Consider the following 15,973-nt stretch of genomic DNA (forward strand, 5'->3'; position numbering starts at 1 on the left):
ACTTCTCAGACTCAAATTCTAAATGGCTGGCCAACCAACATGATACGAAAATTTTAACGGGGAACCACATCGAAGGGAAAGGATTAAGAACAATGAGATTCATCATCTACTTGAGAGATGAAAACAACTCATAATATGACTATAAGAGTACACAAGATTCTATTTCACAAACAAAAAAATATTATATGCAATCCAATCATTCAACAATAATTCCATAAAGAAGGACTCCAAGAAAGTAACAGGAGACCAGTGGAAGAAAGGAAAGGTTGGCTCACCACTCAACCTGTAACACATTCATGTTCCTTTTTTTACATGTTAGGTGAGCTGGAGACGTAGAACTCTAAGCTATTGCTAATGAGGAAAGCTACAGAGACAGTGAGGAAAGGATAGGCCTTGTTTGCTTGAAACAATTCTGACAGAAAGAGGACTCCTTTATACACATCTAACCTATACTGGAATATAGCAATGAAAAGGGTTCAAGTTTGACAAGTTCCCTGATAGGGCTATATCCTCATATATTATCAATCTCATTATATAAATCTGAGCAGATTTTAAATGTCTTGGATGGTTATACCAGCATGCTTATGCTGGTGAAAAGATCTCAACCTGCTCCATTACAACTAGTCAAGGCACCTTTTCTGAACATTATGGTACCTCTAGAACATCTTCCAAAGTCCCATCCTACCTATGCTAGGTGGAACTTGAGAAAATGTGACATCACTAGAATAGCATTCCAAAAAAAAAAACAATCAAGTAATTTACATTATGCAGGACCACCAAGGCCACCTACAATGATAATATAGTAGCATAATTACCAAGCTTTTAGATACCAACATGCACCATAACCAACCAATACAGGGCATACGTATCAACCACTATGGTACTGGTACATTATGAGAACTAAGTATGCCCCCATACCGACTCATCATACAGGTACCATGCCAACTCTAACAGTGCTCTGTGTGTCACTAGAGGGGCATATCATACCATATCAATCCATACTGATAAGGTACTGATACAAGGTCCTCTGATGAGTCTTAAAACAGTGATCACCTGAAAATCAGAAGCGAAATTGGTCAAAAATCAAAATCATATACCCATAAATAGATATAATTAAACTTTTTCTTGATTCAACATAAGATTTACTTTACATTTGTTATTAATAGTCAATACTTTACTACCTGAACATGCAAACTTCAGGAGAAGAAAAGCATATTTATACTCCTAGCTCCTCAAACTTGTTATCAGTAATTAGTAAACAGTTAGCTATTTATACTCCGAGCTGCTCATACTTGTTATCAGTAATTGGTAAATAGTTAGCTAAGCTTTGTCATAAAGTATTTAGAAAGGACAAAAAAATTTGTTTGCCAAACATGTTAAAATATACATAATAACTTCAGATTCAAATTAGATTATCAAATAAATTAATTCAGAAACTTGAAGATAAGTTTTCCAATATATTTATTAATCTTCCCAATTTTTTTTCTAAAATTAAAAGAATCTGCAGATTGACCTTAAAATTAAACCATGAAAAACTTTTGGTCTGTCAAGTCAGCCATATATGTCCAAAAAAACATACATGAATGGATGAATACTCGTTGACAACATTTGAAATTATTTTGTGCTTATGAACCTCATTCTTAGCTCAAAATTGAAATGTTTCTTGGTCAAACTCAGGCACATATCAAGGTATCCAGCCTGATGTGCAAATTCATGCTCTATCATACAGATACATGCATTTGTAAAGAAACAAAATAACTTTTACATTTTTCCAAATAAAGCCATATAACAATGAAAAATGGTGATCTGTTCAAGTCAGGCCTGTTCTTTTCTTGTTCCCACTTCTGAGTGCCAGGTTGGACCATCAAAATGCTGAGCGGAAGAAGAAAGATCTGGGGGAAAAGAGGAGCTCTGGAGTCTGGATAATCTCAAACCATCACAAACAGATAACACTGGATGATTGTGCTCGGGTTTAAATTAAAGTATTAAACATGAATAACATGTTGAGTTTTTGCTGGCACCAAAGTGTGCCAGGTGCTCAAATATCAACATGGGCCAATATATAGTTTTATATTCAGAAACCAGTGTGATACCAACAGGTCACTACCATGATACGTGTAATACAATAAAGTATGATGAGAATCATTACTTAAATCCAATATTTTTTTAATGCTATCACTTCTTGGAAAGCCAAGAATCATTGATTAAAAGCAACCTAAAAAAATAAGACCATTATCTTCTATGCAATATTTTCCAATTAAAATATTGACATTGACAAATTCTAAAGCAGTTATACTTTTCATACATTCTTACAGATCACTCTAAATTCTTGTATTTTATTTTTAGAAATGTTATATTTTAGAAACTGTAAGAGCATAATCAAGAATATGCTACTTCATTAACCATGGGGACAATGTAATGAACAATCTAGCTGAAAAATCACAAATAACCTGTTGCAGTATTCTACAAGCTCATAATCAAAGACTCTTTAAGGTATCGGAGAATTAGACTGCCTACAATACTTCATCTCCACAATTTCATGTATTAAAGCTATAATAGTGGCAGTAAACCCTTGACATATTCCAGCAGTAGCATAAGTCAGAACTCAGAACAAACAATAAACTTTACTGGAATTTTTTCTCACTTATTATACAATCGCATGGTTCACATTCTATTTTATTGTATAATCAACCCATCAAACTCTATTCTAGCTGTTTACATTAGGTATGGAAATATTTTTTTTTAATTTTGAAGTATTAAGATGAGTGACATCTTTAAAAGCATGTTGCAATTGGCCCATGTCCACATGCCACTTCAAGCCTTCAACAAATATTGCAGATTCCTTATTAAGAAGTAACATCTTGTGAGAAGTAGCATGAGGGATATTTTTCCGCTAGCTTTATGTAGGGGTGGAGCATGCTTACATTATATATGGAAAAGCTAACGCCAGTGTCAGAAACACAATAGCCCAGCAAAAGCAGTTGGGAACTTAGGATTGGGTAACACATCATCCATGAAGTAGTCATTTGTTTAGACTTTAGACCATATGAGTCAAACATCCTGCATAGAATTTGTGCTGGATAACATTTAGCAGTTTAACTTCCATAATTGCTTGTCTGTTAGTCTAAGCAAGATTTTAGCATGCTAAACATCTAACTATAGCATACCACTGTAACAAGCATACCGATGGTTGCAAGATCCACACACAGCTGTCCATACCTCAGATTTATTAATTTCATTTTTTTTCATAAAAAGCATTACTAGCATAAATATCATGCATAACCCATCTATTCAGGTCAACTAACTAAAAGTCTAAAAGCACAGTTTTTGAGAACTAAGACATGTTTAAACCTAGCTAAAAATCGGAGTGGGAGGAAATGAACCAAACTCACTTATATCAGTAGTTCGCACCCTAAAGCCCAGGCACAGTTGAATGCATGAAGGAGGAGGAGAAGAAGAAGAAGGGTCAACTAACTCAAAGCGCAGTTTTTTGAGAACTAGGACAGGTTTAAAACTAGCCAAATATCGGTCGAAATGAAATGAAGCCTCTTCTATCAGCTAGTTGGCACACTCAAATCGGCTGAATGCATGTAGAAGGAGGAGGAGGAGGAGGAGAAGAAGTTTGTACCAGTGATTGCAGCTGGAATCTTGCCCATTGACGCTTTTGGCTGGTAAGAACTTCTGGGTTGTAAGCTCCCTTGACTTCAGGTGGAGGAGAGAAACCTTTAAACACTTTCGTAAGCTGATGTTGCAGTTTTTGAAGTCGGCCATTACTGTTATCCCTGGATGAGAAAACTACAGATGGGCGTGGTGATTGAACAGTTGCAGCTGAAGCAGCAGCGAAAAATGCTTTTGCAACATCTTCAGTTGTTTGCTTGAAAAATGAAGAACCCCATCCAGGGCTGCCAGAGTCTTCATTCTTATCCATCCAGCTTTCAGTATATCGACTTAATGGACCCTGCCACTCATGTAAGGAATACAGTTAGCTCGAATGCATCAATCGCATGTGATTGTCTCAGGTACATCAGATTAGACAATAGGTCATGACATTACATCAGAGGAAACTAACTTGTAAAGAAAGAAAATAAAATAAAATAAAATTTATGACTAGCGACCAAATGAAATAACAGAAATACTGAGGATTCAAATAAGAAAGCATCTACTTATCTAAAATGAGTTCTTACAACGCTTATTGTTTTTATTGTCTTTCAGGAGAAAAGTTTGGATTCCGGAAAGCATTGTGCAGGGCAAGAAGCTCATTATTATCCATGCAATACCAAAATCTGGAGAAGATTATTAAATATAGGCGACAGAAAATGGTGCACTTCCTTTTTTTCTTTTGTTAAATAATTCTATAGCAGAAGTTAAAAAATGAAACTTATGGAAAGCAATCTAGCTGAAGCTCACAGAGATCCTAGGTTGCTTTTGAGTATTGGATCATTTTGCAATGCTGATATAAGAAATATTTGACAAGTGCAAAGTCCTTATTGTGAAACACTGACTAAAAATGACCCCTTCAATTTATCATTTGTTCCTTGGAAGGAAAATGTTCTCTAGTTGATAAAATATCAAAGGCACAAAAAACGAGACATTGCCAATGAGGACATAAATTTTGATGGCATAAGAACTTCAACAACATTAATCATGGGCAGTTACATTTCAGATGATGATACAAACATGATACTACTTTTGAGAGATAACATTGTGATTGTTCTTGCCACTGGCAGAAACTACAAGAAGGTAGGCCAATAGAATCGACAGATCACATATACAGAATGCAACCATACCTCATGATTTTCACTTGAATATTCTTTTGCAAAGAAAACAAATGCTGGCTAAAATATCATGGCAGCACAAATTGTAAAGCAAAAAAACTGATACTGGCTAAAATTTCATGGCTTGACCAAATATTCTTTTAAAAAAAAGAATAAAAAACTCCATAAAGAATATATATTTGTGTCTGCGGAGAAAGTAAGCAGTGAAAACAATTCAAGTGGCTTTGATGATCTGTCATAGGAGGAGCAACTGCATGATCTCACAAAATCAAATCATTCCTGACCACAGCAATCGCCTCTCATCAATTATATCTGGAACTTCATGTTTCATTGTTTGGACCAATTGTCTCTCATCTTTGCACCACTATTTCAATCAATGAGTATCAATTGGCCCATGATATTAAAATATCAACCTTTTCCAATAATCAGTTGTCATCATCAACATTTTAAGCTTGGTTGCGACACATCCTCATATCTGCGATCTCTCTCTTCCTCGAATGTGAAAAGCTAGATAAAACTTACAAGTTATTGCAACAGTACAAAAGGCCGACGGACAATAATGAAATTTCAAGAACTTCTATCAAACACATAAAAGATATCACTTTAATTCCTTTTCATAATCAAAGTAACAACAACAACCCAACAGGTATCAGAATCAGAAGGCTGGTTTCAATTTTTCAACGACTTTATTGAGATAAATTCAACACAATTCTTTCCTTATACATCAAATATGTAACGATTGGTCATGAGAAGACTCCCCATACGTCTCCATGTGGACCATTTCTTTATGCACAACTTCCCGAGGACGAAATGGGCGTCCAAGAACATCCAAAAAAAGTTCCCTTTTCCCAGAGATTCCTCATCACTTCAGCAACAATCAACAAGCTAAGAAACAGAATTAAGGCTTCCCGTCGAGTAAAGACTCCATTTTTTTTTTCCCGAAGAATCCCCAACAATTCAAAGAAAGAAAGCAAGGATAAATCAGAAAACCCGATAAAAGTAGAAATTTCCAAAAGATTCGCTAGATTTTCGATTTGACAGAAGCTAGGCCTCAGTCTCCCGATGATACTTCACCGAAACAGCCCCAAAAATAACGGAAAAAAGCAGAAAGAAAGGGGAAAAACAGAGTCGTAGATGAGAAAAAGTAAACAAAGCGATCAAAATCGATCACCTGCAAGCAATCGAGGAGAGACAGAGAACGGCGGCCGCGGATGTCTTCCCTTCTAGGACTCGTTATCTCCGGCCGAGAGAAAGAGAGAGAAGAAAAAATTAATGGTAGTATATATATTTAATATATCAGCATATAAAAAAATTATCAATTTATGAGAACTATATCCTTCATAAGCATCCGTGCTACAACCGGGGTCCAAGAAGGGATTCTACACAACCACTTAAATGCTGACACGAGTTTGATTTGCGGTGGGACCCAGTTGAAATGAAATGAATTTTGGTTGCACTATGGACACTTGCGTTGCTTCCATCCCTGCAATTCGATCTCCGTTTTTAAGTGATTTATTGAGTAGTTAATTAATATTTTATTGTAGTTAATAAAAAAATATTGCTAATGGACTATATGAAGATGACGAGTCTGCGTACCCACTGTAAGCTTACCGGTTCACTGTCTTCTGCTAATAAAGCGGCTGACCAGCACATCATGCGGGCTATAGGAAAGGGTTTTGGCTTACTTTGTGACTTGTGGTGGACATTTCAAAGTGCCAGCAAGTTGCCAGGGGAGCCGGGTTTGAATCCCACTCCATGTAAACTTTGCCTAAACTTCCACTTATTTTTATTCTAAAAATAATAAAAAGCTTGGGATAAATTTTGGTAAGTACCTCGGATCGCAATTAATATATACACAAAAAATTTATCAAGCTCAAAATACAACCATCGGCACTCCTTAATTGACAGACTTATTTGGCATCAAATCCATGAATGGCTTCAATCCTCCGTAGCATATGGTAAGAGGGTTGTTCATGTGCTTTTTATAGAAATCGATACTATTATTATTTTTATTATGACAGATAATTGAAAAATATTTAAGACTAGAGTGCGGTAGCAAGTTTATTTATATTTTTTTAATATTGACAAGGTTTATGAGAAAGCCAACTGTGTTTTGATGAGAAGCAACATAAAAGGCATCATGTATTATCTGGCATTTTAATGGTGGATGCCTAATTACCAATATGCATCCTGAGATACTTATTTTGGTGAATGTAAATTACTTCTTAATTTGTAACTATCTTACCAACTTGACCAGTGCACAACTCATGCTTTCATTCATTTAGTTTGTGTTTCCTTACCGCGTATGAAAGGACCACCAAAGATTTTAATCAAAAAAATGGTTTGAGTTCCAATCATGGTATTAAAAAAATCCATCATTGTAACATGTGATGAAGGGATTGGTGCTTTTACGATATAACTCCACTATATATAAATTACACCGAACCTTTTGTTTTGATCGAAGAGTTTTTTGGTCCCATCACTGGGTTTATATTATTGCTCTTATGATTATGTTGAGTAGCTTCCTTAATTGATATTTCTAAGGATAGAAAAAGAAATTTAAAAAAAATAATCAACATGCATTTTTTGGAGCCATTTAAGCTTAAGGCATAAATAGGTTCCTAACTATAATAATTAGTTCTCATTATCGTAGTCTTTAGTGGTTAATTTCTTAAAATAATATAAATTATATTTAAAATATATTTATTTTTTATGAACTGAGGCTCGTTTGTACAATTAAATATTTTTTTACTTAGCAACTAGTTAATTACAATGCTAGTAGGCCTTTTTTCTTTTCTTTTCTCAAAATATATTTGAAACAAAAAATATAATTAAAAATATAATTAAAAAAGAAGAAAATACATGCAAAATAATATGAGGATAGGTATTGATATTTTTGATAGTCCATGTAACCAAAAATGCTAAATATTTAAAAAATATATTGGAGGAGAGTTAATATCGATAAAATAATAAATTGCTATATTGATGTTTGAGATATCATCCCAAGCCCCAAATGATGAGCCCACGTTTGGTGCCACCTCCATAAATCATGACCACTCTTATTCTTTTTCCTTTTCTTAGGGGCAAGCGTTATTATTTTTTTCCCAGCATAATGCCAAACAGTAGCAAATGAATTAGCTTAAAAAACAGTGCTCAACTAGAGATTCATTGGCCTGCCTTTTGGCAGACAAACATACTTGCCATGCCAACCCTTTGCCCTGCCTGCATTAATTTGGCCACACAGTTTGAGATATTATTCTTTCCTACGGGACAGTGTGATCTGACGTGGCATTATCGTGATACCATAACATGTATAATTTCTCCATAACATGGGTTGCATGCATGCAGGAAGGACCACCGAGGGGTGACGATAAACGGATATATTAAAATAATAAAGTATTTTATTTAATTCCTTGACGGCAGCCGAATATAACAAGTTTTTGACGGCAACGTGGTCACGGTCTCAACAGACGACCGCTAGCGCCGACACGCCAAACGACATTGAGGCAGCAAGAAGGAATCGGCAACGTCAGTGAAAGAATCGGCGGACGAGAAAGAGAAATAAGCCCACCTTTCACTCGCTGCTCTGGCCGGCGACCGTATGTTCACGCGTGATCATCATGGGGAAGGATGGATGACTCCGTGGTGGTGGTGGGCTCCTCCATCCACCGTCCGTTCTCGAGCCCACCGCCATCGGGCACCGAGATTGCCCCACGTCTGGCACCACTCATGACTGGTTTGTTGGCTTATTCCTATTTTTAAAAAATTAGAAAAAAAATGGAACGGTGTTGGTCGCTGTCGGATTAAGATGGCCTGAGTTGTGGTGTTGTGCGTTTGAGTAGGAATTGATGGCAGAAGAGGATTTTGGACGTTGGTCTGCTTGTTCCCGTCCCCGTTGGGTGATGACAATAATTACCCATGCCTTTTTTAAAAAAAAAACTCGAATGCCCATATCTTCGGTATAGACTATAGATTCATCTAATAAAATTAAAAAAACAAAATATTATAAAGAGAGTGACGAAAATAATACTCATCTCTGTCCATAAAGCTTCTCCGAATGCACCAAATAAAATGTCAGCAAGAACAGTCACCATCTCCATTACTCCCCCGAATGCTCCGCCGTAAAGAAGACCATCTAATTCATTGTTCTGTTCGTCTTGTGATAAATATGTTTGGCTTTGACGGAAGAACTCTCTCACATGCTTTCTACGAATGGCCCATGATCAATGGGGGATGAAAGAATTAATACGTGGTTATCGTGGCCCCACTCTATTCCACAATGAGAGCATCAAATCCTGTGGCCGTCGGGGATTGAACACACGAGGGTTATATGCGTGAGAGGCATGCCCATGCACCATTTTCACGAGTCGCGCTATGGGGACTAGAGCTAGGATGGGAGTGGCGCGATGAAGTAATTTTCATCTTTGACCGTATACAAATCCAAATCCAAAACATACTGGGGTTGGATTTTGGATAGAAACCAAGTCTTAGTAATCTATTTTGTTTCACTTTTGGTTAATTTTTTTAGAATTATTTATTGCCCCCAAGAAAATATATCTATTCAAGAGACGCAAGCATGTACATGTGTTTATATGTCCGATCGAGTATGTATATATTTGTGCGGGACCGGGTTGTTTTAGAACACAAACTCGACCAGAAACTGTAGGTTTTCTTACCCAAAAAAAAAAAAAAAAAACGAATGTAGGTTTAATGTAGAACCCAAACACGACGAATAGCTTATTGAATTTATTTGTCACATTCAAGCCTATGTTTCGCGTTAGTTCTATGTCGGGTTAGTAGGTTATCAGTCTCCAGTGACACTTCGAAATAAAATAAAATTTTATTTACCAGGAAATAAAGGTTTGTAAGTACTTGATGTCATAAGTCATGATCATGTTTTTAGAATATAATAGTAGAGAAATCTAGGTGGAGCAGATGGGTTGCATTCACGGAGAAGCACGGTGGGCGGTTTTATTGTACGCCTGTTGTGCAAGCTATTTTAGAATGGTAATACTGTCGTATCTTTCCAATTGGCCGACGTGGTGGGTAGCTAAATCGGATAGCTTGAATCGAGTGTCATGCTAGAGTTGGCGGACATCAAATTAGAATGTTGATTACTATAAAAAAGATTCATACATATAGGAGAAAAGTTGAAGGTTCTCCAAAAAAAATTCTCTGATGCTTGAGTTAGTAATAATTGAAGAAGAAAATAGTGAAGCAAGATGGTGGTGAGAACTATAGTAAAATTCAAAAGAAAAAAAAAATTATTTTTTTTTGTTTCTTTTTTTTATAAAAGAGGGTCTAATAGACAGTTAGCATCAGACTAGTGACTGTCAGAACTAAATAGTGGATCCCATTGAAGTTAGAGTAGTGATGATTAGAACCAGGATATGAATCCTGCCGAAGTTAAAATAGTGGCTATCGGAGCTAAGGTGGTGGATATCAGTAGATTGTCTTAGAGCCAGCCGTCCACATCTGGAAGAGTAGTGGGCCTGTGCGATAGATTGCCAACCCAACGAGATCTGCAAAGCAAATGCCTCTAGAACCGTCTGATATGAAGAATCGCTTGTAGGAAGCTAGAGCAGAAAAGAGATGACATCAGTCAGGAATCGATGGCGTTGGGTTCGCCAACTGCCAACCTCTCATGATCGGCCTTCAATCGATGATAATGGAGCCGCATGGATCTCATATTCTGGGTTGCTGCATCATGAAGCCAGATGTCTGCCACATATTTGGGATTCGAACACGTCCCAGGCAAACTAAATATGATCCAACATTTGCCCCCACTTCCCAATTCGATTTTATACTGAAAAGTAGATTATTGAATAAATTTCGGGGTCACATCCGAAGCGAGCTTCTCTGTCATTGTGAGGCTTCATTGATGTGGCCGAAGCAATTGAATGCCTCTTTGGATACCGATCGATATGGAGAGAATGCGGTGGATGTTGACTCTATGATTGATTTTAATGATAACAAAATATTAAGTAATTATGGCACTAATCATATATTTCAAAAGTGAATATAGGATTTCTAAAGTATTCACAATGAAGAAATCATCCTTCTAAGAAATTTTTTTAAGATACCAAGTTAAAGCACTTAAAAGAATAAGTTCTCACAAGTTTGGATAATTCATTATGAAAAAAATAAAATTGGCAAAGCAAATATCATTTGAAAGTATTAGACCAAGAAATTGAAGTTTGAGAGATCAAAATATAAAGAAAAATGATGTTGGAAGATTTTAATTCGACTCCGAGAGGTTTCGAATTGACTCTGACACATTAGAAGAAAACTGGTACAGGCTCGAGTCGATTCGTAAATAGTATAATCTAACTCTCTTAGAAAAAATGGAAGACTGTATTTTCAGGATCTCTATAAGAGTCAGCTTATTTTCAACTCGAGCCGACTCGTTTGTAGATTGAGTTGACTCATGTAGACTGTGAGTTAACTCCTGACATGGGATTGTACTAATAGCTAATTTTTGTGTACTTTTTCAACAGTTAGTTTTTGCTTCTAACAACTATTTCAATCCTCCTAACAATCAAAACTCACTTTTCAGCCATTTTCAAGCATATAAAAAGCTAGAGAATCATTTGGAAAGAGTGATTAAGAGGGATTAAAGAGAAAAACTTTTAAATTAGTGAGGATCTTAGAATATCTTTGAAAAAGAGAAGATCAAGTGTACAGATTTGAGAGCTTTCAAAGAGGGATCATCACCAACATCTTCGACATCTCCTCAAGTATCAAAAAAGAGAAGTGAAGCACCAAAAGAGTAAATCATCAGTCTCTTCTCTGCGCTCCAAAGAGTCAAATTCCTGTTTTAATTTTTTATGCTAAAAATTATTCCTTGTATTTTATTTTTTTATAAATTTCTTTGAGAGAAAGAAATTGGGGATTAGGTCCGTCCAAGCTTAAAATTGAATTTGTTAGATTTTGGTTGATAAGCTCGTAAAATCAATTGGATTGACTGCAAGCCTGAAAAATAAAAGGTGTATAGATTATGGTTGGTAATCCCAAAAAATCAACTGAATTTATTTATGATTTTGAGTAAAACAAACATACTATAATTAGGTTGATTATTGTAAAATTTTCAAGAGACTCTTGGGGAGTGGATGTAGGTATGGAGTTGCATCGAACTATTATAAAATTTATGTTGTTTATGTGATGCCTTTTATGTTTGCTTTACTTATTTTAATTCTTACTTCACATTTTTATTTTACTTTTACTATTTTAATTCTACCACAACACAATTGTATACACCCCTCAATCACTTTAGTTGGTTTAATTTGAAGCACATTATTGTTTAGAATTTAGATTAGCTAAAATGTTTAAAAAATCGAATTCATCCCACCTCTTAGGTTACTATCTTCTGGGCAACAGTGGAGTTTAGGGACGCCGATGACTTACATAGGATAGTTGTTGAAATGGTTCTTTGGTTGGTGTCTACGATTATCGGGTGCTCCTGGGCCTAACCACTTTTCGACGTGTGTAACAATATGAACTTTTATCATCAAATTGTCGCCTGTCATTCTATATTTATCACACATCGTGGTGTACTATTCATATTCAGGAAAGATAATCGAGGTGTCGTCCTACTACATTCCACGATCAAGGTTATTGGTGGCATACCGATCTGAGTTTCATTCTTATTGGTGATGAAGCATCAATCTAGAGGTCGATTGCTCTAACTTTGGGATCAGAGGATATGAGGATGAAAAGAAGAAAAAGAAGAAGAAATAAAAGAAAAAAAATATTAATTAAGAAAAAGCAAGGTAAAGAAGGGAAAAATGAGAAAGAGGAAGAAGGCATAGCAAATCCTTATCTCATAGCTCACAATGATGAAATAAACATTGAAATCTCTTTTGAATTTATTTTTGATGAATTATTTGAAGCCTTTAATGATCTAGTGGATCAATATAAAAAATTAAGCTAAAAAATAAAGAACTCAAAAAGTATTATCTGTCTTTGGTTAAAGAGAAAAACTAAATGTCGATTAAAAAAGCAGATCTTTTGAAAGAAAAAAATGGTAGATGAAGAAAAAAATTCTTTTGAAATCTAAAAAAAATTTAATAAAAAAAATATGAAATTAAAAGAGAAATCTAAAACATTATAACTTTTAGTGGATGAAAAAAAATATTTGAAAGAAATGAATGCAAAACAGAAAAATCTTATTGCTGAAAATGGTGAATAAAAGAAAGAAATTGAAAGATTGAAGTTTTCTATAGATAAATTCACACTTAGTTCTCAAAATCTTTAATTGATACTTAATAATCAAAAAGCTATTTTCTATAAAGCTGGTATTGGGTTCAATCCTTCAAGAAAATAAAAATTTGGTAAGAATATATTTACTAGAGTTCATTAATATGTCTTAAAAGTAACCACAAGCACACTATATGCAATGTAGCATGTTTGACGAGTACGGATTGATCCCACAAGAAATTGAATGTTTAAAATATATTTAAACTTTTACTCAGATGAGCTTTGAAGAAGATATGAAAATTGTTTGTTAACTAAAATCAAAAGAACACAAGCATAGAAATACAATATCTAAGAAATTTAAGGTTTTTGAATCCATTAGACCCTTAATTTAGATATCACTTGGTTGGCTTTTCTTTTGTACTCCACTTCCCTTCTTAGTACATGACTCAACCAAGCATAGGCTATGAATAGCTTGTGTTGCTGCTTAAATTAATTTTGATAATTACAAAGTATTTGAGGGATTACTAATGATTTTGACTTGAAAAAAAATTATTATTTTTCAGAGATAATATCGTAATTTCATCAAATCCTAACTCGAAGGCCTCGAGAGTAAGAACAGAAAATTTATGATCTATTGGAGAAAATTTCACACTTTTTGGATGTATATTTTGAAAGAAGATAATATTTATAAAATTGAATCGACCCCATGAGTCGACTCATGTCAAATGGGACTGAACGGCACACCATTTTTTGGCTGGCATACCCAATTGAGTCGACCCCATGAGTCGATCCTTGTGTATGAGTCAATCCTATGAGTCGACCTCTGTTGTTGTATATGCCAAAATTACAGAACAGTCATTTTCTGTTCTGTGCCACAGAAGTCGACCCCATGAGTTGACTCATGTGTATGAGTCGATCCTTTGAGTCGATCCCTGCGACGAAAAAACTCCGTAACGGCTAGTTTTTCAGCTCATTTTGGCATATTTAATGCTCATTTAATGATCTTCAATGGCTCTAAAACTATCCAGATCACTCTCCACCATCATTTGAAGCTATAAAAGGCACTTAAAGGAGGGAATAAAGAAGGTTTTGCAAGCATTCATTTCAGCCCTAAGTAAAGAGCCTTTTTGAAGTTAAAGAAGTTTTCATTTCAAGTTCACCAACTCCTCAAGAGCTCATTCAAGTCTTCAACAACCTTGAGGAGAATCAGAAAAGCTTCTTCATTATTGTGTAAAGTGTATTTAAAGCTTTATTTGCTCATTAAAGGAGCTACATTTGTATTTCTGCGTGATTAACTATTATACTCTATTTTTAGTTGATCTTTAGTTTTGGAAGGATTCCAAAATATGAAAAGATTGATCCGAACTTTGAATCAGATTGTATTGGATTGGCTTATACCTGAAAAATAAGTGTTCTAGCTTGGGATAGCTAGAGTCGGAGGTACCGACGTTGTATTCTTATTGAATATGGTTTAGTGGATTTGAATTTTCAAGTAGGAACTTGGGGAGTGGATGTAGGTACAAGATTGGTACCGAACCACTATAAATCTTGGTTGTTTGTGGTGTGCTTACTTGTTCTCTATCTTATTTTCTTTTTCTTCTTGTACTCTTGCATTTAATATCTTCACTTTGCCTAAATCACTCACTTCAACTAACTTGCCTTTTATTACTTAATCCTTGTGGCTTTAGATTAATTTTAAATTTTCAAAAACCCAATTCACCCTCCCTCTTGGGTTGCATAGCTGGGCAATAAGTAGTATCAGAGTCCGGTGCTCTAGTCTTACTTTGATTTAACCATCAAAGAGTTAAAGATCTATGGCAATTCAAGTTGGTACTTCACTAGCCGAGGGACAGTCCACAAACCGACCTTCACTTTTCAATGGGTCAAATTATACCTATTGAAAAGTTCGGATAAAAATCTTTATTCAAACACTTGACTATGATATATGGAGTATCATAGTAAATAAACCACACACACTCACTAAAATAATTGATGGTGTGGAATCAACCAAATTCGAAAAAGAATGGAATGAAGTTGACAAGAAAATGACTCAACTTAATGCAAAAGCCATGAATGTTTTATATTGTGCTCTAGATGCTAATGAATTCAATCATTTTTCAACATGCATGTCAGCTAAAAAATATGAGATAGATTAAAAGTAACTCATGAAGGAACTAATCAAGTGAAGGAATTAAAAATTAACATGCTTGTGCATAAATATGAACTCTTTAAAATAGAGCATGATGAATTAATAACTGAAATATTTACTCATTTTATTGATATTATTAATGGTCTAAAAGTCTTGATAAGTCTTATTCTAACAGTGATCTCGTGAGAAAGATTCTTAGGTCTTTACCAAGGACTTGGGAGGCCAAAGTGACCGCAATCCAAGAAGCCAAAGATCTGAATATCTTATCCTTGGAGGAGCTTCTAAGATCGCTAATGACACACGAGCTAAGCATGAAACAACATCAAGAAGAAAATGTCAAAAAGAAGAGGACAATCATCCTCAAATCCACTGCTCAACTTGATGAGGAATCCGATAATACGAAAATGAAGAGCAGGATGAAGAAATAGCCCTCATTACTAGAAAATTTAAGAAGTTTTTGAAGAAAAGAAGATTAGGAATGAGGAAGAGGCCACCTACAAAAGGAGAACATAGCAAAGAGAAGAATAAGGAGTAACCCCTTATTTGTTATGAATGTAAGAAGCCAGAACACTTTAAGTCTGAATGTCCACAACTTAAGAAGGGTCTCAAGAAGTACAAGAAAAAAGGCTATGATGGCTACATGGAGCGAAAGTGATGAGTCAAGCTCCGAAGAAGAAGATTCAAATGAACAAGCCAACTTGTGCCTTATGGCACATGAAAATGAGGTAAACACTGAAACTCCTAATGACTTTATCTTTGAAGAACTTTATGAAGTATTTTATGATCTAATTGATGAACTAAAGAAGCTAAGGGTAAAGAATAAAAAATTGAAATCAAAGAATTAATCTTTGCT

General features: G+C 35.1%; 1 protein-coding gene across 4 annotated transcripts in view; it reads right to left on the reverse strand.

Moving 5' to 3' along the window:
- Positions 1-6,099, reverse strand: part of LOC105041831 (uncharacterized) — a 55,690-nt gene extending 49,591 nt beyond the window's left edge. For 3 of the 4 annotated variants that reach the window (XM_073253937.1, XM_073253936.1, XM_073253935.1), the window contains exons 1-3: positions 5,947-6,099; positions 3,629-3,958; positions 988-1,053 (exon numbers count right to left, since the gene is read on the reverse strand). In XM_073253937.1, the coding sequence (XP_073110038.1) occupies positions 988-1,053; positions 3,629-3,928 (366 nt within the window). In that variant the 5' untranslated portion in view covers positions 3,929-3,958; positions 5,947-6,099. The remainder of the gene's footprint in view (positions 1-987; positions 1,054-3,628; positions 3,959-5,946) is intronic. The other variant, XM_010918878.3, reaches the window with a different exon arrangement.
- Positions 6,100-15,973: the final 9,874 nt, after the last annotated feature.

Source organism: Elaeis guineensis, chromosome 3 (assembly GCF_000442705.2).
Source record: "Elaeis guineensis isolate ETL-2024a chromosome 3, EG11, whole genome shotgun sequence".
NCBI classification, from domain to species: Eukaryota; Viridiplantae; Streptophyta; class Magnoliopsida; order Arecales; family Arecaceae; genus Elaeis; species Elaeis guineensis.